A 27,652-nucleotide genomic window follows, 5' to 3' on the forward strand; every position below is an offset into this window, starting at 1 on the left:
AGGATTATCATTAGTCTTTATTAATAGATAAAAAGAAAAAAGAGTATGATTCTAAAGGATTATCATTAGTCTGGATATATATATATATATACTAGTATGTTCGTTCTTGAAGATATGATGTGAATAAAAATAAATGAACAAAAGGAGAAGATAAAAAAAATAAACAAATAAAGAGAAAAATAAAAATGGGAAAAAATAAAAAAATAAAAGGAAAAGAGGGAGGAAGGTAGGATCATGAAAAAATTAGTGAAAAAAAGGAAAAAGTAAAAGAGCGAAGCGGGAAAGTAGAAAATATACATGTAGGACATTTTTAAAAAAATATATCTCAATCATTATTTTATAATTTGAACATTCAAATGTCCTAATAAGATAAAAATATAGTAAATATTCAAAAATCATCCTATTTTATTCCATACGTATATTAATATAAAAAGTTCTAAATATTTTTTTATTGATTTATTTCTTATTGACCAAAGAGTCTCATTAGAATTGGCCCTTATCTTAAGCCAATAAGGAGTAATGATAAGATATTCTATATAATTTTAATTTTTGATTGAAAAGAAATCTTGAAATGTAACCACCGGGTCCACAGAGAGAGCATGCGAATCTGCTATAACTGGCGTAATTTTGGGGTCCCTTTCCGGTTTCCACCACACCCCCGGTCCCCTCTCCACCCCGTTCCCAGCCAACCCACTCCTTCCCCTCCATCTCTCTCTATAAATAAGCCTAACCCCATCTTCCATAGGCTTGAACACTCCACCTCCACACCCATCCCCCCCCCCCCCCCCCCTCTCTTCCCTTCTCCCCTCCCTCCCTCCTTGCACCATGGTAGGACCTTCTCTCAACACCCCCACCACCACCGCTACCATCAAATTCCTCTGCAGCTACGGCGGCAAGATCCTCCCCCGCTATCCTGACGGCAAGCTCCGTTACCACGGTGGCGAAACCCGCGTCCTTGCCGTCCTCCGCTCCATCTCCTTCTCCGGTCAGTCCCTTTCTCCTCTCTCTCTCCTACTTCAAACTCCTTCCATATCTATATGTTTATCCGTATAGACTTAGATTCTCTCAAATTGATAATCTCAACTTGAGAGTTTGGACTTGATTATTTTTTATTACTTGTCATCATCGTTGACTAAAATATTCATGTAAAAAGTTATATATATATAGATGTATATATATTTATGTTAGAGTTGAGGTTGTTTCTGACGTACGTGGTGTTAATTATTGATTGCAGAGCTGTTGATGAAGATGGGGGAGTTGTGTGGTGGGTCATCGGTGACTCTGAGGTGTCAGCTTCCTACCGAAGATTTGGATGCGTTGGTCTCGATCACCTCCGATGAAGATCTCGCTAATCTCATCGAGGAATACGATCGAGTTTCATCACCGCCGTCCACTCTCAAGATCAGAGCATTTCTCTCTCCGCCCAAATCGGCCAAAAAAATCTCTCCTCCTCCTTCCACCGCCGCATCCACCACCATTCTCGACGCGCCGTCGCCGAGATCGTTCTACTCCGCCGGTTCATCTTCCAGACTTTCACAGATCTCGAAGCCGATACTCTATCATCATCATCATCCTCATCCTCCCTCTGCTGCTGCAAAAGTTCCTCGTCACCATGCTTATCATGGAAACCCTAGTCATATCTACCTCATTCGCAACGGAAACCATTGGCAATAATAGCAAGCTCTCTGGGACTTGATTGGACAAAAACTTAATTACAAGATTGAATACTACTTCAATTACCAAAATATATCGAAGAAGACAAAAAATCGAGAAACTTCTATGATGATGATGATGTAAAATGGATGGACTGTAAATTTTGGCTAAGAAGGATTGGTTTGTTGTTTGATCCATGGCGTGAAATGAATGGAATTTGTCAGTCCAATTTTCGATTTGGATCCTGTTTGTGATGGTGAGTACTTTTAAGTTTCTTTTGGACGCCGTTGTTGCTGCAGAGCATTTTCTTTTCTTTTTTCCCTCTCTTTCTTCCCAATTTCCCGTTAGGGTTCCGTTAATTGCCGACGCAGAAGTTACTGGAATTATCTTCTTTTTCGTCGGATTCTGCGTAATGCGTGCCACGTTAACCGCGCCGTTATCTGATTGATGATATGGCCTAATTGCCTTACACGTGTCTGTACTGTTTTGATTCTTTGTACGTGGCACGTACACGCATCATCCATGCATTTCGTGTTCGTCACCTTTCTCTTTTGTCCCATAATTGCGGTTGCTCTGTCTGTTCTTTCTTTTATCTTTATTTATTTATTTTTATTGTTTTCCTTGTCATTCTTTTGTGATTTAATTGTGTTGTATATATCAAATCTAAAAATTTTTTTAAAAAAATTGTGTTGTATATATATATAAATAAAATATGTTTATTGTATTTATATTAACAATTATCTAAATTTGTTTGTTTGTTTGCTGTTGCGATTTGCAGGTGGTGGAAGAGATTTTGAGCATCTTAGGATGACTCCAAGTAAAAGGAGGCCACGCAAAACTTATACTTTGTAAGTAATTTTTGACTAAATTTACTTTTTTTTTAATTGTTAAAAAAGGTATTTGAGACTTGGTCCAATTAATGTGGAGTCCATACAGTTTCTCATTATATATATATATATATATAAAAGTAATTACTAAATAAGAAATCTATGATGACTTGAGTACGTGATAAGCTTTGATCAACTAAGCAAGACTAATGTTTGAAACTTAGGGCCTCATTGCTTTGTTACTTGGTTTCTTTCTAATGGAGAAACTTATGCTAACTATTGTGGGAAAATCATTTAATGAGTGTTGTCAAGTTGCCGGTCATATATCATGTCAAGAGATTTTCACTGCATCAAAATATAATATTATAAAAAATTTAGGTATTTCTTAACAAATTATAACTAGAATATCGATCACGAACATCTCTTCTTATTTTTTGCACTAATGAATCCCTCTCATGATATTCGTTCAAATATTATTGAACTCCTCTCCAACCATATATGATTCACAAAAACAACTATTGTTACCCTTCTTACCATTTTTAAAAATGTTTTTCCTTCTGCTAAATTTTTTTGGGGGGTTGTGTCATTTTATTTATAAGATTGTTAGTTTATTAGTTGTTGGATTTAAAATTCATTATGTCTGTTGATGATGACAACAATTGATGACCTGGCATAATGATCCACGGATATAGTTGTGAATGTATGTTATCTTGCTTCTATACATGGTTAGCTCATGAGGCTTTGTTTTGACCCCCTGGCGGTAATTGCTGAGGACCCATTTGATGATACTTAAAATAATTTTCCAAACTTAGAAGGAAAAATCATGATATTATTGGATCCTATTTTGTCTTACAAGTATTTAATGCTATGACGATATTTTTATTCTTTTGATTTTGATTTTGATTTTATAGGGTTTTTCTTGTTTTGACCAGATTCGATCAACTACTGCAAGTCTGCAACTGCAAAAGAGATGTGCTGCCAGACAATGGTGATGGGGTGTTTCCATGCAAAAACAAATCAATGGTGAAAGCAATAAGATTGGAGGTATTGGTGGGGGCCATTTTGGGGTACAAATCAATGAAAGCTTTCATTTACCCGAACTTCTTGTACTATGGGGGAATGGTGTCCCATTGTCATGGGCTCCATGACAGTTGTACATGAAATTGGACCAATTAATTAAAAAATTATTTTAAAAAAATTAAATTACTATGACACTTCCTTAATTATATTTTGACTTCTAAATTATTAAAAAAACATATGAATATCCTATTTTGGAAAATAAGAATCAATTGATATTAATGATAATTGAGATGGTGTTTGTGTAATTAATTAAAATAACATAAAATATTTGCACAAGGATGGAAGAGTAAAGAGTAATGCTAGAGATTTCAAAAAATTTATCAAAGTTTCTACCAAATGTCTCACATGGGTGTGACACCCACACAATGTGGATCCATGTGGATCTCACACTATATGAGACATTTGGTAAAATTTTTGAAATTTCTAATATTTTTAGAGAGAGAAACTTAATGAAAGAGTGCTGCTATATAAACAGAGAAATTATGTATAAAAAAAAATAGAGAATTATGTGAGAAGTTTTAATTTTTATTACTTTAAAATATTTATCAAAATGATTTTATTTTTCAAAATGTCATCGTTAAATATTTTGTTATGAATTTTTTATAATAAAATTTTTAAAAATATATACATAAGAAAAACTCCCAAGAATATATTTAAAATTTTTAGGAAAGGAATGGGACGAGGGGTGTGGAGGAGGATAAAAGCCAAAGTTTGGGGGAAGAGAGGGAAGGGTATCCACTCACGTACCATTCTGGGAGGAGATGAGATGATTTAAGTGCTGGACTCATTAAAATGACACAAAATCTATACTATATAATAATATGCATATATGAGAATGAGAAGGGAAAGGAAAAGAGGATAGATTTTGATGAAAAAGATGATAAAAATCTCAAATGTTTTATTAATATTTTTGCTAAATGTCTCATATGTATAGAATTCATATGAAACTCACGCAGTGTAGGTCTCATACTTATGATATTTGATAAAAATATTAATAAAATATTTGGATTCCTACCATTTTCCTTAAAGAAAAAATGGTTTTCAGGTTATATAGGCCCACCAAGTGTTTGATCTTTTGCTTGAGTGATGGGGAAAAGTATAAACAGCAAGACCATGCGCTTTGATTCCGAGTTTTTCTTTTCACAAAGAGGCGATGATGGTTGAGCTGATCCTATCATATATCTTTGTCAATGCTGGTTGTCATCATGGATCCCACACCCTTCTCTATACCCCTTGCATTTAAAATTGCAGTTAATATAGATTTTTTTGTGAGTAGATGATTAAAAAAGTGAAACCCACGAACTCATATGGTCAATCGCGGAGCCATGTGATGATCGGAGGTCACGTGCCGCTTTAGATTTTTTATTTTTATTTTTACATATAAATAAAATTTTAAATAAAAATAATATTTAAAATAAAATGTCAAGGAAATTTTTAAATTTATGAAAACAATAGTGATTATTTTATTGAAAATGAAGTGATTACAACAAATTATATTTTTATGTATGAAAATTTTGTAAAAAAATCTCAATATAAAAATAATATTCATCATTATTGATATGCAAACATAATTAATCTCACTATTTATATGTAAAAATTACTAGAGTATTGATTATATTTGCACGTGGAGTTCACCCTTCATATGTTGCTTTCCTATTGGTTAGTGATATCATATGTCAATAATGACGTGATATCGTTATTATATGAAATTTTTACTCAAATTTTGTAAAAATTTAATTTATCTTACTATTATATAATTTATTTTACGACTTAAATATATGACTTTTTTACATTGTCCATGATACACTAGTTACACGCAATACTTTTTTTTCAATTTTACTCGAAATTAATTGTAAAATTTTATGTGAAATACTTTTGTAATAATTTATTTAAGCTTTTTGTACTTAATATTAATTCAAAAATTATTATTATCTTCTTATTATTAGTTATAAAAAAAAATATATTAAAATTGTAATTAAAAGTATCCCTTCTAATTTAATTTCTTACCTCCGTCACTGCACACGGTTATGGATCCCACAAAGTTGTTAAAATAAAACCTTGCCCCTTAAACTTTCAAACTTCACTTTACTGGTTGAATTATTAATTTGAACAATTATTTGTTTATTTTATACACAATTATCAATGATTTTATATTTTTAAAGAAATATCCCAATCGCCAGAAAACAAAAATATTTGTGCACATTATTTACTTAATTTAGTTGCATTTGGAGACAACAGTTTGCTACAGTTAGTTGTATTTTGTGTTTTATTGTTTTCAAAACAATTGATTATGTTTTGTTGCATGGTATGGAAATACTTGTCTCCTTATCATATTGATCTTGTTCATGGTTTGAGATAAAATAAATTAATATCAATAATTTAAGAAGATAATTGTTTAAATTGATAAACAAAAAATAATGACACAAAGTGTGATAATTTGAGAACTTACATTCCCTGTAATACCTTCATTTGCGGTGACCTTAAAAAGGTTTCAATGACACATAAGTAGATGATCCGCAAATCCACATATTCTAAAGTTGTTTACCCATGGCTTTCTCCAAAAAGGCAGTGCACCATTTCAGTTCATAACCAAAGGCGCTGTGGTCCTAACACAAAATTTAAATTTGAATCACCATCTAGCAGTAGACGACAAAATGCAGGATTGAATTTGGAAAATAAAATTATTTAAATATGCAGAGATGGTAAGATCAAAAGCTAAGCTCTAAAGTATATATCTCATCAAAATAAAAATAAATTATATATAAATAGTAATGACATATCAATTGAATTTGAGTTAACTATACAAGACCTTTCAACTATTAGTGAATATCAATTTAGTTCTTCGTCTATAAACCCGCTCTCATTAACAAATGAAAATGATACTTTTTTAAAGTTTAAATGATCAAATTGTATGGTATCATAGATGATGGAATAAGTTGATATTCAAAAGTAATTTAGGAAGCCCTTGGTGTAAATAACCCATATGATTTTTTTACACTTTTTTGTGTGTGTGTGTGTGTGTTCTCATACTTTTAAAACAATTATGCTATGAATATAATTACATAATAAGATACATATGTGAGATAAAAATTTAGGATCCACTTAAAGTGAAGTCCACATATGAGAATAACATTTTATCTATCTGTCTTATGTAACAATATTCTAGGCATTTAGACTTTCTCATGTTAAGTGCCATTTGAAGCTAAATGTGAATCGTTTTTCAATTAGATAAACACAGCTATAATTTAGTACAACAACCGTTCTCATCTGATCCGATGAGGTCAAGTTTTTAATGATGGATGAGTCCATATTTCATTCGTAGTATTGGACCACAAAAACATGATATTAATATCATCGCATAACAAACAAAAAAAAATAAAGGTTGCGTTTGATAGAGATTTAAAATTATGATTTAAAAATAGAATTATATTTTGAGTTTGCGAGTTTTGAAATTATGATTTGAATGTAAAAAATTTATTTGGTTATGAATTTTAAAATAAGTGATGTGACATATGATATTTGATTCAAAAATTCACAATTTATAGCCAAACATACAATCTAAATTTCTATTCAAAACTCATAAAAAATTTTAAAAAAATTCTAAAAATATTTTTTATTTAAAATATAAAAATAACAAGTGTTAAAAAAAAATTAACACTATTCTAATCAACCGACCAAAGCTTTGAAAAATGTTTGAAAAGATGACCGAATAGATTTACTTTAAAAAATGAATATGAAGATAATTTTAAAAATTCTAACCAAACGTTACATTGAAATCAAGGGATAGAATTATGTTTGAAAGTCTGCACCAAACACAGTCAAAGTATTTGATTGTTGGTGTTGTTGTCATCTATTTTTTTATTTTTGGAGATAAAAAGTCCACAGCGTCATTGAAATACAATTTTTTAATGTTTTCTATCAACAAAACTGACCTAACTTTGAAAAGGAATTTGATTGGGAGATGATGATGGGTGTGAAGTTAAGTGAAATATAGATTTATTTTATTTTTATTTTATCTAAATTTTCTCTTTTTCTTTTTAAATCTCTTTTCAAATCCTCTAACTAAACATAATATAAAATATAAAGGTATCCATTAGTAATCCACGTTTGGCACTGTCAGGTCCCCAACAATGACAATCACTTGGGGGATGATGATGATGATGGGCAATATATGGACGAGTAAGGATAGGAATTATAAAAAAAATATCATAAAAATAATTATAAAAGATTTTTTATTTTTAAATTATATATATAATAAAACATCACATATTAATTAAAAATTAAAAAAATTTCATGATATGTTTTTCATGATCTCCAATATTATTCTATATGGACTAGTAGAAAATGATGGAAGTTATAGAAAATTTGTTTGATTATGAATTTTGAAAATAGTTTTGGATTGAGTTTTTAGTTGAGTGTTGAATTGGATTTTTAATGTTTGATGTGACATGTGAAATAAAAAAAAAAAATTGTTTGGTTATGAATTTTGGAAAGAATTTTCAAAACTAAATTCAAATTATTATAACTCATAACCAAACACATTACTTGAAACTCTATTGAAATTCTGATCAACACTCATAACCAAACTTTTTTTAAAATTCAATTAAAAAAATTAATTATTAACAGAAAATAATATTAATCAATTTCCTAATTGAAATATTAAAAAAATTATCAACATAACCAAAAAATTATCAAATAATAATAATCAATACATATAAGAAAATACATTATCAAAATTATTTCATTACATTTTTTATTCAAAACTTTTTTAATTTGATACATTTTTTTTCATCCGATTTCTAATATAAAAATGTGGGCTCTCTGCCCAACAACACACCCATTGTCTCTGACTCCACCTCTCTTCAAAGTGTTGATGTGTTGTTCCTCTCTCCTTTCCCCGCCACCAGGACACTGCCATCTCTCTCTATACACTTCTACAGAGAGAAAGAAAGAAATATACATATACGTATATAGAGACAGAGAAACAGAGAGAGTAGAGTTTCTTCGGACAAGGCAAAGTGTAGTGGGTTTTGAAGTTTTCCAAGTACCAGAACAGAAGAATAAAAGTTGGGTTATGAATGAGTGAGACTTTACACCATTTCTACTATTGTACTCTATCTCTCTCTCTCTCTCTCTCTTGATGAAAGCTTCAGAGATTAAAGACATGCTTGTTGATCATCTGTCATAAAGTGGCGATCAACTGGCCGGTCGACCAAAGAGAGAGAACATGTACGTTGAGAAGAGTGGAGAAGATAAAACGGGGAGAAATCTACCAAATGGGAAAGAGAATTACTGTGTGGGTGATTTTCTGACTACACTGCCAAACAGGTACCTAGCTGGAGAGCACCGGCAGAATAGATTAAGCCTGAACGACCTGTAATAGAAAGAAGAGTTTCCGGCTGTGGCTCGTCCACCCGGGGGCACTCTGACGATCAAGTCAATACTCAATTTATCTCAAAGATAACCAATAGTGCTTAACTCACTAGACAGAATATCAAAAGCATACCTTAGACCCATGGTGGTACCTCCCTTTTATAGCCAACACAATCCTAGTCCCAATAGAAGCCTAGCTCTAATGGACTTAGGATTACTGCTCGTCTTGGACTCCTAGTAGAATTAGGATAAACTCTCTAAGAGTCTCATCTTTACCCAAACTGAAGTCATCTCCCATTCTAGGACTCTTGTCCCTTATCCGTTTATCTCGGATTCCGGTATTCTCATAAATAACCTCGGCCTAGCCGAAATTACCTCGGCGTCATGACCAGGACACGTGGTACCTCGGCTGGCACTTCGGTAACACCTTGGCCACGTGTTGTCATTCAAAAATTATGTCCCCACAACTGTCCCCTAGGTTCTATTACCTCGGCATCCTGAGGTGATGGAACCTATAAATGTACTCCTCCGGCCGAGTTCATGGCTTGTCGGCGCCAAGAATTTAGGACTCATATGTCCACTCATTAACAATTAAGAATCAAGAATCAAGAATCATCATGTTCTTGTTCATCCAGGTTCAACATCTCAACAGAGATCACACTATCATCAAAGATCATCATTAGATTTGGAACATACCAATCATGTCCCCATTGTGTCGCATCAGTTCTGCCCCCCGCCGTCTGACGTCAGCACGGGCACGTTAGGATTTCTAATTCCAACGAAACCATTTCATTTTTATCTGTCCCTAGACTCTCTTTCTTTTTATTCTCTCAAATCTGCCATGTTTCAAGCTCTCAAGCTCTGCAACCACTTCCTTTCTTCTCCTCCGGTGAAGCTTTTGCTGATCCTTTCCGATTGATGCCGTCATCTGACTCCGGCATACTGAACACCAGCTTCATTTTCTTCGGTGAGTTATTCTTTTTTTTTCCTCTTTAGTTTCAAACCTTTGTTGTCTCTGCTTGTTTGCCATGTTTGAACATATTCGTCTGCTCCTGTCCCTAAGGATTCTCCTCTCAAGAATGCTAGCAACCTCGTCCTGTCATTCCCTCCATCTCCAAGCCAGTCTGAAGACGAAGCTGAGTCCGAGGATCAGACCGAGGCCGAGAAGAAATGAAGAAGCTGATGAGGCCAAGTCTTCAACTCTGAATGAGTAAGTCTTCGACTTGACTCAGGATGAAGGGGATGAGGTCTCAAAGACGCTATCCCTGAGAAGACCACATCTGACACGTCTATCGCCAAGAAGAGTATTGACCAGACTCTACAAGAGACCGACGCTGAGCTCGAGGCCGAGAAGGTTGCCGGGAAGTCTTCCCAGTTGTCTTCTGGGGGTGTGACATAGTCCGTTGCCAACGCCGAGTAGTTTCGTTTATGATTTTTTTTCTTTGTACTTAGTACTCTTTTCTTACTTTTGAAATAATGTAAGCTTTAATTTGGCCGACGTGCCACTTTTGTAATATGTACAATCATTCTTCAATGTTTAGGCTGAAGTGCCTTCTTTCCTTTTCTGAATGCATTCTATACTTAAAATAATTTTGCATGTCTTCAAGGTACACCTTCACTGTGTAATCTCTTCGGGGTAAAATACCTCGGACACAACTTCTAGTTTTGTTTATCTCGGCCTTGGCTTAACACTTGAAAACATTGTAACAAATGTTTTCTCAAGTGTTTGCTCAAAACTCGCCACTTTTTTACTTCTTAAGACTTCTGTCTTCCATTATCTTCTAAGTCTTGGCCACATGGTAATCGTGCATAGATACTTCTTTCACTCGTAATCCTGGCTTAATCTCAACTTGTAAATTTTCTCAAAATTTCAACAAGTGTTTAAACCAGTCTTCTTATAACATGACCTCGGCTTTAACCTCAACTTGTAAATTTTCTTAAAATTTCAATAAGTGTTGAACGTGATCTCGGTTTAATTTCAACTTGTAAACTTTTCTCAAGTTTCAACAAGTGTTGAACGTAATCTCGGTTTAACTTCAACTTGTGAACTTTTCTCAAGTTTCAACAAGTGTTAAACATAATCTCAGTTTAACTTCAACTTGTAAACTTTTCTCAAGTTTCAACAAGTGTTAAATCGATCTGGGCTTGAAAATTTCAACTCCCAAGCATCATTCTCCAGCCCTCTACATGGCTTCCACCTACTTCTTTGTGGAAAAAAGTCTTTAACTCAGGCTGTGCTTTTCTCTTCTCGGATTTAATCTTGCCTTCTGGAATCTGGGATCTGCTTACTTTAGACTGAGCTCTTCTTTTCTCGGACCTAATCATCTAGGCCGAGATCGTGTCTTCTGGGATTCTCTATGGCCGACCTCCCGCGAAGGCCGGTGAGAATGTCCCTTGGTCTCGCCATGCTGAGGGACGGCAGGAACCGTTTTCTGCCCCCTTTTCTGGGCGTCTTTCTTGGCCGCTAGAATCGGCACATCTTATAGCGAGAACAGTGGCTATACGACGTTGTTCTGCATCAGGAAATTGACGACCATTTGCAGGTCTGCCAATTTGTCCGCCATTCCCTTTATCTCGTCGTCCCTCCACAGGCATCTATTGTTCTATACCTGGAGGTCGTCTTCGTTGTAATACCCGCTCCGGTCCGTTTTCTTTGGTTCGTTGCTCTCCTGGCCGACGTCCTTTCCTTCGTGATTCTTATCATGAGTCTCTTCGTTGTAGTTGGCTTCTTCATCGTCAGAGTCAATATGTTTCCCATTCTTAGTAGGGGTGTCGTCCCTGACCTTCTCTTTCTGTCCGTCGTTGGCCATCTATTCTCCTTTCTTTCCCACAGATGGCGCCAAATTGTGTGGGTGATTTTCTGACCACACTGCCAAATAGGTACCCAGCTGGAGAGCACCGACAGAATAGATTAAGCCCGAACGACCTGTAACAGAAAGAAGAGTTTCTGGCGGTGGCTTGTCCACCCGGGGGCACTCCGACGATCAAGTCAATACTCAATATCTCTCAAAGATAACCAATAGTGCTTAACTCACTAAATAGAATATCAAAAGTATACCTTAGACCCATAGGGGTGCCTCCCTTTTATAGCCAACACAATCCTAGTCCCAATAGAAGCCTAGCTCTAATGGACTTAGGATTACTGCTAGTCTTGGACTCCCAATAGAATTAGGATAAACTCTCTAAGAGTCTCATCTTTACCCAAACTGAAGTCTTCTCCCATTCTAGAACTCTTGTCCCTTATCCGCTTATCTCGGATTCCGGTATTCTCGCAGATAATCTCGGCCTAGCCGAGATTACCTCGGCGTCATGACCAGGACACGTGGTACCTCAGCTGGCACTTCGGTGACACCTCGGCCACATGTTGTCATTCAAAAATTATGTCCCCACAATTACATTTTCAAATGTGGTGAAATTACATTTTGAAAATTCTATCCAAGCATAAAATTTAAAGGGGAGATGGAAATACATTTACAGAATACAACCAAACACAGCCTTCATATTTTAGATATGAATATAGGGTGTGTTTGTTATGTTTTTTAGAGTGATTTTGAAAAAAAAAAATTGGGAAAAAAGTTTTAAAAAAATTTTAGTTTGTTTGGTTGTATATTTTGAAAATAGTTATGGAGTTTGAGAGTTTGTGATGATTTAATATTTTGTTGTAATTGAGTAGATGTGTATAAGAGAGAAAAAAAAGTAATTAAGATAGAGAGAGAAGAGAAAAAAAATGATTGACTAATGTGTAAAAGAGATAAAGTGATTTTAGAAATTTTTTGAGAAAAATCACAAACCAAACAAAATTAAAAAAAAAAAAAATTCAAAAACAACACTCCAAAAAGTAAACCAAACAAGTCCATAATGTTCATTGGTGATTTTGGTGAGTGAAAAATTTAGTAATGGTGAGAGGGAGATTTACGACTTGATAATAGGCTGAGCCAGTTCGGACCGAAGTCTGGGTCTTTACTCAGCCAAACATTAGGAACACGCTGGACCGGAGACATAGTCGGGTTGAGTGGGGACAACTTCAGGTTACTAGCCCAGTAGAGAGGCGCGTTCTATTGAGTTGGATGAAGTTTGTCCTCAGTAGATCGGACCGAGTAAGAGCTTGGTCATAACTGTTTAGCTCGGTTAAAGCCTTCGTTCGGGTTCAACCGAAAAGACTAGATAGGTATCACGATCCTTAAGTAAGCACAGCTCGATGGGATGTGTTACGCGACATGACAAGACAGCAAGAAGAAGATTCCACTGTCCGTATGCGTCAATACCGTCTGACGGTTTCGTTATTTGGTGTTTGGCAGTATCTGCACCTACAAGTGGAAGAATGTGAGGGGGGAACATATCTACACGTCAGAAGGAGGATAGACAAAAGGGAGCGTGCAAAAACTATATAAACGACGTTGCGTATCCATGCAAAGGTCTGGAACATCTGGTTATTAGAGCTACCTGCCCCTTTGCTTCTCTTTCTCTCTCTCACTCTCTCACTCTCTAAGTGTGGTAACATGATCGTAAGAGGGTTTTTCCGACAGCACACTGCCAGGTAGCTCACTGTCTTTGTGTTCTCAGGTTACTTAGGAAGAAGCAAAGCTTGGACACGAGGAGTACGGAGAGCATCGAATATTTCCTCCTCGTACAATTGGCACCGTCTGTGGGAATCTTTGACAAACAAAACCTTGTCTTCCAAGCTTTTTCGATCACCTTTCATGGCTCACAACGACGAAACGCCGATGTCCGTCGTTGACGACATCACCCTAGAGTCAGTCCGAATAAGAGATGGTCCATCTGTTGTCCTGGTCATGGTGGGCTTAGAGACTTCCTCCAGAAGGCTCTCTAGAGATGCGCCAGATAAGCGCGCAAGGAGCACAAACCACTCCCAGAGCCCAGACTGTCATCAGCGGCGAAAGGAGTCACATTCTCAGTGCTAAGAGCATAAACTGATAGACCAAGACGCCATCATTCGGAAGGTGGCGACGGAGATGGAGACGCTAAAGCAGCAAGTCAAATGGAAGGGTGTTGCTGGAGTGGGTAACCATAGTGAGGGTACTCTATCCCACCGCTTAGGTAACCAAGGCCAACGGAGGACACCTTCCCTTTCCATCACTAGAAGCTATGGTGTGGATGATTCTGACCCACCTGAGAAGAATTCATGTGCATGAGATAGCAGCTACCATCTCTCACGATCATCGACGACATCGAGATACTCCTACTCCACCTATTTTGAGGACTTAAGGGACATCCTAGAAGAACAAGAGCGCCGGCGAGAGGCACAACGGGTGCCGGCATTAGACCGGCTGTCCCATGGAGGTCGCACCAGTGAGGAAGTCATAATGCCACCACCACGACCAGCTGTCCATGTGCCTTTAGACAGAGACTTGGCTGTAATAACCCTCACAATTGTTTACTGATAGGCCATCAATTACTGTTAAATTGAGGCCAAATATGTTAATTGACTGACTAACTGAAAACTGAAGCCGAATTGATTTAGTATATTAGTTAAATTGCAGCTCTATCTGTTTGCCTGCTAAATTATCTGTTCATGTCTTTGTGTTTAAACTGCTAATTGAAGGCCTTATCGACAGCCGAATCTGAAATTGATTAGTGTCTTAAGATTAGTAGAATTAATGTGATTTTATGGTGTATTGAATTGAACATTGATTTGGTATGATTAAATTAGATTAAATTGTGCAATGTCATGAATTAGGCTAATTACCATCTTGCCACTCTAGTGGCCCACTACCTAGACATATTTGAGCCTTAGTACACTCAAACAAAATATTTTCTTCAGCCATTTCTTGCACTTAATCGACCAAGAGAGAGAGAGTGAGAGGATTGAGTTGTTCTTGAGAGTTTGGCTTAGAGAACTTGAAGAATTAAAGTGTAGATTGCCAAATTGAACTTCTAGTCTTGTAATTCAAGACCTAAGGTAGAGTAATTACCCTTTTATTTATGAATTGAGCTTGATCTTGCATGTTTCATGTCAAATTAGTGAATTAAGTCTAGAACTAGCTCAAGTTGTTGAATTAAGAGCTTAATCCATGCATGCATGTTGTCGTTCTTGAGTTTTGAAGTTATATTCATGAAATCTCACATGCATGTCCATGTTTATGCTAAAGTCCATGATTTCATCTTGATTTTGTATGAATTGGCTCATTAGAGCAAGTGTTGGAAGCTTTGAATTGGTTAAATTCATGCATGTTTGCATGTTCTTCATATTCATGAAATTTGGTTTCAAATTGGGTTCAATTGATCTTCCCTTGATGCTTTGATTTTACATTTGAGCTTTGAGTCATGTTACACTTTGAGTTTTAGAATGTTTTCTGGAAAATTGGCCCAAAAAGTATGGTTTTGATGCATCTAAGGTTGATTTGAGCTTGGAAGTTCAAATCTGGAAATTCCAGATTTTGAACTCTCGCTTGAGCGGGGTTACTGGCACTCGAGCGTGGAAATCGTGCTCCCAGCATTTTGTTCTGTTTTTAAGTCAGCTCAAGCGGGGCAATTTACGCTCAAGTGGGACCTTGTGTCTTACGCTCGAGCGGGTGTCAAGCGCCCAATCGAGCGTGAATTTCACCTATCTAGCACTTTTGACTGTTTTTCATAAAGCTTGAACAGGTAATTATACGCTCCAGCGGAGACCTTTGTCTGCATGTTCGCTCGAGCGGAGTAATCTACGCTCGAGCAGGACCTCTGTTTTCTGAAAATGCTTTTAAAGTGCATCTTTGCATCCTCATTTCATCCGAGGCATCCTTAGGCCTAGTTTAAGGCATCTTAATGAGGATATAGATGTAGAACCACACCGAGTCTAAGTAGGGACTAAGTCTTTGTTTCCCGAATGTGAACTTAGTGTGTGTTCATCCTGTAAACTGTGTAGGGTTGGCATCTGAGGACGCGCTCTAGCTCAACTGTAGCCTAGAACTCTGTGAGTAACAACTGTGTAAGGATATGTTCAAATATGATTATTTTCTGAACAATTGAACTGTACTGTTTTCTGAAATGATACTGTTACTGAATGAATGATGTCCTAATTGTGAACTGTATTGTGGCATCCCTAGCAACTATTGTTACTGTTACTGTTACTGCTACTATTACAGAGATCTTTGTCGGTTCCCATGTTGGAACCACTACTGTTTACTGATATGATGGCCATTAACTGACTGTTCAGTCTGATAAGACCTACTGTACTGTTTTGCTACTGGATGTACCACATATGACTGTTATGACTAAATGACTATTATACTGAATCAATTGACTGTTTTCGATATTAAAAGGACATTCATTCTTAACCTCTTTACGCATTATGCTATTCACTGGGCTTTAGCTCACTGCTCATATATATATATATATGTAGGTGTACAGGCACCAGACCGGAGCCAGGAGCGTGGGTTAGACTCCTCTTTTTGTCAAGCCAACCACTGTACCTCACTACGAGGTTCTTAGCCTGCCAAGCTATGGCTTAGGGGTGTTTTAATTTCCCCCGTCTGTCTCTGTATCTGTTTTGTATTATTGTATAGACTGATAACACTATATTGTACTGTCTTAATAGGGATTAAGTCCCTGACCTGGATGATTGTAAATGTTGTACAAACTGTTTTGCACTGATTATATATGTATGAAAAGTCTTTTTGCATACCGACTGTCACAGCTCATTGGACATTATTCATTTACTGTTTTGGCTTCTGCCATGCCCCTGTACTCTGTAATATTGTCTGACTGTTAAGAAGGCCTTCGGTAATCTCGGATTACTGGCCGGTTACGGTGCTAAACCCATAGGGACGGGTTTGGGTCGTGACAGAGAGGCTAAGCACCACCCCTTTCTCCCTTGAGATAGAAACCACACCATTCCTTGCAGGCTTTCACCAGTCCAAGTTTACGCTCTATGATGACAAAATCGATCCTTATATGCAAGCGAGCCACTTCTGGCAGGTCATGGCTGGATACAAGCAAAACGACGCACTTATGTGCCTTATTTTCCCGTCAAGTTTGGGTGAGTTGGGCCTGAAGTGGTTCGAGAGGCTTCCGGAAGAGAGTATCAAAAGGTGGCAGCAGTTGGCGGAGGCGTTCGTGACCCAATTCAAAACCAACATCCGAACGCCCAAAGAAGTCGACCACCTTTTGGGCATCAAGATGGAACCGAACGACTCGCTCAAGGTGTACAACGCCAAATATTGGGAAACCTTCAACGAGATCCTTGATTGCCCGACTAACCTGGCAATCACCCAATACAAGTGCAGTCTCCCAGTCGGACATAGATTGTGGGACTCGCTTAGCATGAGTCAACCAACTACCATGGAGTTGCTAATGCAACGTATCAACAAGCACATCTAAGTTGTGGATGATGCGACTGTGGCTACTGTGAAAGCAAATCCGGTAACGACGGACAAAAGGGTGGCCAAAAATGTTCATGCGATCGAACATGAGGCAAACCGTTCGAACAACCGCGACAGAGAATCAGATCGCGGTGCCAACTACAATAATTGGGGTAAAAGTCATCGTAACGACTGAGCTGATTACCCTCATGACGCTGCAGAAGATGTGAAGAGAAAGTTGAATGTCCGAATAGACATCACCACGATTTTCAAGATCCTCATTTACCGAATCCTTCGCGAGATCCACGACGAGGCATACGTCCGGTGGCCGGCTAAGTTGAGTGATGCTCAGAGGGGCTTCAACCCAAGATATGGATGCACCTACCATGATAAGCGTAGGTACAACACAAAAGATTGCGCTCCGTTGAAGTAGTACTTAGGGGAGTCAGTGGTGGCTGCACTCCTAGATTGTTACATTGACGGGGGAGTCAAAGTCGCGCCTTACGCTCGAGCTGAACTGAGCCAAACGGCTTGGCCGCCTTAGAAGCACCCCCTAAGGCGTAATCAACGTGATCTATGGGATCGTTGAGCCAGCGTGGGTATGTGAGCTCCGGGGGATGATAAAGAATGTGGAACACATGCGTGAAGTGTTGTCTGTCCAACTCTCAGTCAAAAAGGGCAAAATCGAAGTGAACAATGTACTCAACTTTTCAAGCCAAGACCTTGACCGCATTCAGACACCACATAATGATGCACTGGTAGTCACACTTCGCGTGAAGGATTTTGGCATCAAGCACATTTTGATCGACCAAGGCAGCTCGGTTGAAATAATGTATTATGACGCCTTCAAACAGCTCCGGTTGAATGACAGAGACTTAGCCCCAACGACCTCACCACTAGTCAACTTTAACTTGCAACTAAAGTGGCCAATAGGAAATATGATCCTACCAGTCGAAACGGGGTCAATCATCAAGCAAGTAGAATTATGGGTGCTGAACGTGCCGTTAACATATAACTTGATCCTAAGCTGAGGATGGTTTCATGCCATGCAAGCAGTGGCGTCGACTTACCACCAAGTCATGAGGTTTCCTTCTGCTACAGGGATGATAGAAGAAATTTAGGGCGACCAAGTTATGGCCAAGCAGTGTTTCGTGGCTATAAATGGGAGTTGAGCGACCAAAGGCTTCGTCCAAATGATCGAAGGACTGGAAAACCAAGGTGTCTTGGACGATGTGGGTACCAGAGCCGAGGAAAAGGCGGTTGAAGATTTAGTTGAGGTAAGTAGGGGTGGGCAACGGCTTATCCGAACCGCTTAACCCGTCCAACCCGCATATAAATGGGTGGTTTCGCAAACATAATGCTGGCGGATGCGATTTGAAATATAACAAATTTGCGGGTTGCGGGCGGGTCACGGGTTGAACCCGCAACCCGCAAAAATCGCCCGCATTTTAATTATTATTATTATTTTTTTTTATATACCAACTTTGTAACTAACAAGAGCACCACTATGACACTAGGATCCTTATTTTTAAATATTTCTCAACTTTCTTAATGCCGTAGAATTATCAAATCCTAAACTTGGTTTCTTATATGATTTTCATTGGTGACTCATCCACTTTTTCCTAATAAAATTTTCCTTCTGGTGATCGATGGAGCTTCTAGTTTGATTATTGATTACAGAACTAGCAATTCTAATTGAGTACAACCTTTAATGCATTGATATACATCTTTTTCATGGCAAAAATGCTAGTGTAAGGTCTCTTTGTTTTGGGTAATTTCATTTAATGTATTGATATTCAATTTTTATTTGTAAACTCATCAGAAAATTGTTGTCAAATGATCACAAATATATAAAATGAATCTGATACCAAAATTTGATGGAAAAAAAAACTCAAAAATTAATTTTTAAAGAAAAAAGTTGTAATGACCCCAACCTCCGATTAATGCTAATTCATGATTAATTATGCTTAACAGTAATTTAGGAAGGATTTGGGACTTATTTGCATGTGTATTGCATTATTTATGTGTTTCTATCTGTTTACCATAAAATGATCTGTTCATGTCTTTGACTTTAAACTGCGAATTGAAAGCCTTATCGGCGCCCCGATTCCAAAATTGATTAATGTTTTATGTTAGTTGGATTTTATGTGATTTTATGGTAGGTTTAATTAAAATTTGATTTGGTACGATTAACCTCAATTAAATAATGTTGAGTTATATTAGTTGCTTTAATTACTAACTTGCCATTGAGTGGCCATTCCCATAAACTTGTTAGGGGCTCAATTAGCACATTCTTTACATTATTTCCTTAGTCATTTTTGAGACCAAAAACGTGGGAGAGAGAGAGTGAGGTAAAGAATTAGTATCAACAAGAGATTAGCTTGGAGAATTAGAAAGAAGTGAAGGATTTTGCAAAATTGAGCTTGTAGACTTTGAATTCTAGACCCAAGGTAGGAAAATCACCTTCTTGTTTGTGCATTTAAGTTATACCTTGCATGATCCGTGGTTAATTAGTGTCTAAATTCAAGAATTGGTTTAAATGTAAAATTGGGTAGTAATTCATGCATGCATGCATAAATTTCCATGTTTTGAGTTTGAATTCTAAGATTTCTTCCATACATGTATTAATTTCACTCACATTGTGGCCATTTATCTTGTTGTCCATCAAATTATCAAGTTTGATCATGTTTTGGAGGGTTTGGTTTCAAGGAGACTCTTGCATGTTACATTCAAGTTTTGTTCTTGAGATTTTATTTGAAATTGTGTTTAATTGACTCACCCTTGGGCTTTGATTTTACAAATTGATCTTTGAAACACCTTATACTATGAGTTTACAAGTGTTTTCCGGAAAATGGGCCCAAGAGGTCGAGTTTTGAGGTGTTGAATACTTGGTTTGAGCTTGGGAGACAAATCTGGAAATTCCAGAATTTGGCTTCCTCGCTCGAGCGAAGGATTCCACGCTCGAGCGACCATCGCTTGTTCAGAGCTACGCTCGAGCAAGGGAATGGTGGCTCAAGCGTAAATTGCAAGCTCTCAGGTTTTTGGTGCACGCAGATGCACGCTCGAGCGACGAGACCTACGCTCGAGCGAAGAGCTGTGTCTCACACTCGAGCAAGCATCGAGCGAGCATCGAGCGTAAAATTTCAACAACCAATACTTTTTCATTTTTATAGACCGCTCGAGTGAAGGAGTTTACGCTCGAGCGACCCCTCTGTTTTGACAAGCTCGCTCGAGCAAAGAAAACCACGCTCGAGCGAGACCCCTATTTTCAGTAAGTTTTGAAAAATATTTTCCAAGGCATCTTTGCATCCTCATTCCATCTTAGGCATTCCGAAGCCATGTTTTAGACCCCATAATGAGGATAGGAAATTAGAAACACACTAAGGGCCAATGAAATAAGTTTTGTGCAATTAGATCGTGTGTTTCAAGTGTGCATCTGTTATGTGTTATGTAGGTCACGTGCCACGTACCGTTTGACCAAGTTTACTCCGTCTGTCTGTCTCAAGGCCCATTGGGAGTAATAACTCTGTAAAGTTATGTTTAACCTAAGTATTTTCTGACTGGTATGGTATAATCTATTTTCTGAAATGCTATCTTACTAATGATGAATGAATGTCCAATTTTCTAAAAAGTATTTGTGGCACCCTTTGTTCACGTGGCCCTCGCCCAGGAGTAACAATACCGCGGCCAATCTGCACGTGGCCCTTGCCTGGGGGTAACAATACCATGGCTACTTGTGCGCAAGATATGGACCTTTGTTGTAACAACCCTCATACTGTTTACCGATTAATGACTGATTGATTACCGATAAACATTGATTACCGTTAAAACTGAACTGATCGTGACTGATAATTGGACTGGTAAAAGTACTGAACTGACTGACTAAAATTGGAAACCGAATTGATTGAGTATATGTTAGTTGAATTGCATTCTATCTGTTTGACTGTATGATTATCTGTTCATGCTTATATGTTTAGACTGCTAATTGAAGGCCCTATCGGCTGCCGAATCCGGAATTGATTAATGTTTTATGACCGTCATAATTAATGTGATTTTATGGTGTATTTACCTGAAAACTGATTAGGTATGATTAAATTAGATTAAATTAAGCTAATTAAAGAGTTGGATTTAATTACCATTTTGCCACCCTTAGTGGCCCACTCAATATAACATATTTGAGCCTCAATATACACTTAGGCAACATTTTGCTCAGCCATTTTCTTGCTCTAGCCGACCAAGAGAGGGAGAGAGTGAGAGAACTTGGAATTTATCTTGAAGAATTGCTTGGATTGAAGTGTAGATTTCACATTTGAGCCCCTAAACCTTGAATACAAGACTAAGGTAGGAAACTCACCTTCTTATTGTTGCCATTGAGCTAGTTCTTGCATGAGTCATGCTTCATTGTAGAACTAAGTCATATTTTGGCTCATTGTTGTTGATTTGAAGCTCATTTCATGCATGCATGTTTGTATTGTAGATGTTTGAGTTGTTTTCATGGCAAAAGGTTACATGCATGTTCATAATCATGTTTAAGTCCATGATTTCACCATGTTTTGAAAAGAATTGGCTCCTTAGAGCATCAAATTGAAGCTTTGAAATGATTTGAATTCATGCATGTTTGCATGTCATGTTTGAGGATTGTTCTTGGAAAATGGTTTGAAATTGGGTTTGAATTAAAAACCCTTGGGCTTTGATTTCTCAAATTGAGCTTTGAACTATGATATTCTATATGTTTATAAATGTTTTCTGGAAATTCAGCCCAAGAGGATCGGTTTTGATGCATTTAAACTTGAGTTTGAGCTTGGAGGTGCAATCTGGGTTTTCCAGATTTCGCACTTCCGCTCGAGCGGGGAAGTTCCGCTCGAGCGTGGAATCCGAGCATCCAGCATCTCTCTGCACCGTTTTACAGTCCGCTCGAGCGGAGGATCGGGCGCTCGAGCGGAGTCATGTCTCAAGCTCGAGCGGGCGTCGAGCGGAGATTTCACCCATCCAGTACTTTTACAGTACGCTCGAGCGGGAAAGTTTACGCTCGAGCGTGTACCTTTATTGCATGACCGCTCGAGCGGGGAAACCTGCGCTCGAACGGGACTCTGTTTTTCTGAAAATGCTTTTAAGTGTGCCTCCTTGCATCCTCATCCCATCCTAGGCATTTTTAGGCCTAGTTTAAAACATCTTATTGAGGATATAGAGGTAGAACACACCGAGGCATTAGGGATTAAGTTGTTATATTTCCCAACTGCGTAGCTTAATGTGTTCAATCTGTTAACTGTATAGGGTTGGCGACTGGGGAGACACGCTCTAGCTTACTGTAGCCCGAACTCTATGAGTAACAATTGTGTAAAGATATGTTCAAATGATTATCTTCTGATTACTGAACTGAACTGTTTACTGAACTGATATGGTTTACTGAATGAATGTATGTCCTATATTCTAAACTGTACTGTGGCATCTTTGGCATCTACTGTTACTGTTACTGTTACTGTTACAGAGATCTCTGTCGCTTTCCTCGTGGAACCACTACTGTTTACTGACTGATGGCCATCATTACTGTTCGGTCTTTAAGACCTACTATTTACTGCTATGCTAATGGATGTACCACATATGACTGAATAACTGTTCTGACTGAAAGACTGAAGTATTGTTTAATGAACTGATTTCATTACTGTAAGGACATTTCATTCATAACCTCTTTACGCATTATGTTATTCACTGGGCTTTAGCTTACTGTTTATATATATATGTAGGTGCTCAGCCACCAGACCGGAGCTAGGAGCGTGGGTTAGACTCCAGTTTTGTCAAGCCAGCCTTTGTGCCTCACTGCGAGGTTCCGAGCCTAACGTGTTAGGGCTTAGGGGTGTTTTACAATTCCCCCTTTTGTACTGTTTCACTGTTCTGTATAGACTGAATGTTTACCGTACTGCTATCGAGGGATTAGGTCCCTGTACTGTGTGACTGTAAATTTTGTATAGACTGTACTGTTTGTATATGTGAATGCATGAAAAATCTTTTTGGCATGCAGACTGTCACAGCTCAATGGACATTATTCATTTACTGTATTGGCTTCCGCCAGGCCCTGTACTCTGTTTTACTGTACTACTGTTAAGCAGGCCTTCGGTAATCTCGGATTACTGGCCGGTTACGGTGCTAAACCCATAGGGCCGGGTTTGGGTCGTGACATTTGTGGTCGTTGGTACCAACTATATATATGGGTCTCTGGACCAATCTAATCTGATAGCTAATGGGTGTACCATGTATGATCTCATGCAAAATCTGAATATGAAAATGTATATGAATCTGTTTCTGTTTTGAAGTCTGATTATGCTCTGATTTAAATGATGGATTCTAACTTGTGCTGGACATCATTCATATAACCCCTTTACTCTGTTATTATTCACTGGGCTTTCGCTCACAGTTTATATTATATATTTAGGTGAGCCAGCGTGTGACCAGGGCCAGAGTTAACGGCCTTCTATACTGTTTTGTCAGCCAACCTTTTTGCCTCCCGATGAGGTTCCGATCGAAGTTTAATGCCATGGTTGTTTTTGTATTTCATGCTAGTCTTAGTGTTTGCACTGTACAGTCAGATCTTGGGAAGTTCACTTCTGTAATTATTTTGTAAATATTGATGTCCTTGACTGGCATGTTTATGTATATATAAATAAGTTTTGAAAAAAATGTTATGTCCCATGTACGTTGTCACAGCTCATAGGACCTTGTCTATTTTGTATTATTGCTTCTGCAGCCCCTTATTATTTGTTAATCTGTTCAGAGGCCTTGGTAATCCACGGATTACTGGCCGGTTACGGTGCTCAACCTATAGGGGCGGGTTTGGGTCGTGACAGAGTGGTATCAAAGCACGTGTTTTACCGCACACACAAGTCCGTATGAGCTTAGGATATTCTAGTGAGCATTAAGGGCATTTCATCTGCATGTGTGAGTGTGTGGTAATGCAACTGAATATGAAAACTGAATGTACATTTGAATCAAATAAATTGAAGGAAATGAATAAGATTATGCCTATGTTTATTATCATTTGATGTCTGTATAGTAAGATGGACAATGCAAGGGAAAGTGGTGAAAGTGAATCTTCAGAGGCTTGCATGGGCCGAATGGAACAGATGTTAGCAGCATTGACTAAATCCTGGACACAACAACAGAGACAACAACCTTTGCCCCCTCCGCCTCCACTGGCACAAGTCGAGGCAGATAATAATGACATCATCAATCTGACACAGAAATTCATTAAAATGAAACCGCCAACGTTCTATGGCGGAATTGAACCTTTGAAAGCTGAGACGTGGTTGCTTGAGATGGAAAAATTGTATGAAGTATTTCCTTGTTCTGAAACTCAGAAAGTCCTCCTAGCCACCTACACTCTGAAAGATGAAGCTCGCAGGTGGTGGTTACTGATCCGAAATGGCAATAGGAATATGACATGGGCACAGTTTAATGCTATCTTTTACAACAAGTACTTTCCCTAATGTTCCAGGGATCGAAAAGTGTCGGAATTCCAAGAACTTAAACACGGAAGAATGGCTGTAGCAGAATATGAAGCCAAATTCACCGAGTTGGCACGTTTTGCTCCACATATGGTGAATACTGATTACAAGAAAGCACAGAAGTTTGAGGGAGGGCTAGACCTGAAAATATTTGACCGAGTGGGTGTCCTAAAATTACCTACTTATGTGGAGGTACTTGACAGGGCATTGATGGCAGAAGCCACAATAGCAGCTAAGAAACAAACTACAACACCAACAACAGAATGGAGAGGAACAAAGACTGGATTCAGTTTCAAGAAAGGCCGGTCGTTTTCGAAAAGGCAATATACAAGATCCTCCGGCAGCTCTAGCCAAAGTAGCGGATCTACTCCAAACTACCCCGACTGCGGAAAGAAGAACAGGGGTGCCTGTTATCGAGCATCAGGTGCATGTTTTCGCTGTGGCAAGACTAGCCACATGGTGAGGGATTGCCTGATGAGATTCAATGAGGTTAACTGTCCTATGACAAGTTCCACCAGGTCTGTTTCCGCAGCAAGATCAAATGCAAGGGCTGATGTTAGAGGGAATGCGAACAATGAAACATTAAGTCAAGGGAGAGTGTTCGCCTTAGTGCCTGGTGACGTACCCAACACCTATACTATGGCGTCAGGTACACTCTCTGTATGTTCTCAAAATGCATGTGCACTAATAGATTCTAGTTCTACACATTCCTTTGTATCGCATGTTTTCTCTCGAAAATTGACTAGACCACTAGAACAAATGACATACGTGTTATCTGTATCCACACCGTCTGGGGATTCTATGATGTGTACTCATGTTTATCCGGCGTGTGATATTATAATTGGTGATATGGTGTTATATGTGGATTTATTACCCTTGGATATTAGTCATTTTGATTGTATTTTGGGGATGGACTGGTTGACTAAATATTGTGCTACCATTGACTGTGCAAACAAAACTGTTGTGTTTAGACCACCGAGAATGCCTGAATTTACTTTTATTGGAAATAAGGTAGTTCCTTCCCCGTATTTGATTTCTGCTATGAAACCTGTAAAACTCCTTAGGAAGGGATGTAAGAGTTACCTGTGTTGTATACTGACTGCACCATCTGACAGTACTACTGTAGAAACAATCCCTGTTGTTTGTGACTTTCCTGATGTGTTTCCGACTGACTTACCTGGTGTAACAACCCTCATACTGTTTACCGATTAATGACTGATTGATTACCAATAAACATTTATTACCGTTAAACTGAACTGATTATGACTGATAATTGGACTGGTTAAAGTACTGAACTGACTGACTGAAAACTGGAACTGAATTGACTGAGTGTGTATATTAATTTGTATTCTATCTGTTTGATTGATTATTTGATCTGTTTGTGTTTTATGTTTAAACTGTTAATTGAAGGCCTTATCGGCGGCCGAACCGGGAATTGGTTAGTGTTCTATGATCCTTAGAATTAATGTGATTTTGTGGTATAATTATCTGAAAACTGTTAGGTATGATTAAATTAGATTAAACATTGATCAATTGCATAGTTTGATTTATTTACCATTTTGCCACATGAGTGGCCCACTACCTAGTCATATTTGAGCCTCATTACACCTAGATCAAACATTTGCTCAGCCATTTCCCTTGTTCTTGCCGACCAAGAGAGGAGATAGGAGAGAATTGAGTTCATTTTTGTTGAATTGGCTTGAATTGCTTGGAATTGAAGTGTAAATTGTCAATTGGACTCCTAAACCTTGAATACAAGACTAAGGTAGGACATTCATCTTCTTGTTGTTGTCATAGAATTAATTCTTGCATGATTCATGCTTCAATTGTAGAGTTAGGTCTTGTTTTAGTTCATACATGTAGGATTAGAACATAATTCATGCATGCATGTTTGAATTGATGAGTTTTGAGTTGAATTCATGGAAAAATTGTACATGCATGTTCATAATTAGGCTTGAGTCCATGAATTCATCATGTTCTTGAAGAAATGAGTCCATCTGAACAAGCTTTGAAGGTTGAATTTGGTTTAAAATTCATGCATGTTTGCATGTTCTCCATGTTCATGAAATTGGTTTGAAATTGGGTTTGAATTAAACACCCTTGGGCTTTGATTTCTTAAAATTGAGCTTTGAACCATGATATTCTATGTGTTTACAAATGTTTTCTGGAAATTCAGCCCAAGAGGTCGAGTTTTGAATTGTGAAAACTTGGTTTTGGCTTGGAGGTGCAATCTGGAATTCCCAGATTTTGCACTTCCGCTCGAGCGGGGAAAGTGGCGCTCGAGCGTGGAATCCGAGCATTCAGTATTTCTCTACACTGTTTTACAGTCCGCTCGAGCGGAGGATTGGGCGCTCGAGCGGAGAATTGTGTCTCAAGCTCGAGCGGGCGTCGAGCGGAGATTTCACCCATCTAGTACTTTTACAGTACGCTCGAGCGGGAAAGTTGACGCTCGAGCGTGTACCTTTGTTTCATGTCCGCTCGAGCGGGTAAACCTGCGCTCGAGCGGGACTCTGTTTTCTGAATATTCTGAAACTGCTTTTTGAGTACATCTTTGCATCCTCATCCCATTCTAGGCATTCTTAGGCCTAGTTTAAGACATCTTGGAGGGCATAGATGTAGAACACACCGAGGCAAGTTAGGGGTTAAGTTATTGTCTTTCCCAACTGTGTAGCTTAGTGTGTGTTCAATCTGTTAACTGTGTAGGGTTGGCGACTGGGGAGGCACGCTCTAGCATACTGTAGCCCAAACTCTGAGAGTAACGATTGTGTAAAGATATGTTCACACATGATTATCTTCTGAACAACTGAACTGTACTGTTTTCCGAACTGATTTACTGTTAACTGAATGAATGTATGTCCTATATTCTGAACTGTATTGTGGCATCCTTAGCACCCACTGTTTACTGTTACTGTGACAGAAT

General features: G+C 38.0%; 2 protein-coding genes across 3 annotated transcripts; both read left to right on the forward strand.

The window, feature by feature from the left end:
- Positions 1-574: 574 nt before the first annotated feature.
- On the forward strand, positions 575-1,891 carry LOC114282525 (RAF-like serine/threonine-protein kinase 20). The gene is made up of 2 exons (XM_082871400.1): positions 575-985; positions 1,235-1,891. The coding sequence occupies exons 1-2, from the start codon at positions 826-828 to the stop codon at positions 1,672-1,674; spliced, it is 600 nt and encodes a 199-aa protein (XP_082727526.1). The 5' UTR covers positions 575-825; the 3' UTR covers positions 1,675-1,891.
- On the forward strand, positions 1,771-5,893 carry LOC145789020 (uncharacterized). 2 transcript variants are annotated; one of them, XM_082871401.1, is made up of 3 exons: positions 1,771-1,909; positions 2,432-2,501; positions 3,392-5,893. In XM_082871401.1, the coding sequence occupies exons 1-3, from the start codon at positions 1,864-1,866 to the stop codon at positions 3,639-3,641; spliced, it is 366 nt and encodes a 121-aa protein (XP_082727527.1). In that variant the 5' UTR covers positions 1,771-1,863; the 3' UTR covers positions 3,642-5,893. The 2 variants fall into 2 exon arrangements, with proteins under 2 accessions (XP_082727527.1, XP_028081020.2); XM_028225219.2 differs by having other exon boundaries at positions 3,413-5,893.
- Positions 5,894-27,652: the final 21,759 nt, after the last annotated feature.

Source organism: Camellia sinensis, chromosome 5 (genome assembly GCF_055761805.1).
Source record: "Camellia sinensis isolate YWXY chromosome 5, ASM5576180v1, whole genome shotgun sequence".
Classification (NCBI taxonomy): Eukaryota; Viridiplantae; Streptophyta; class Magnoliopsida; order Ericales; family Theaceae; genus Camellia; species Camellia sinensis.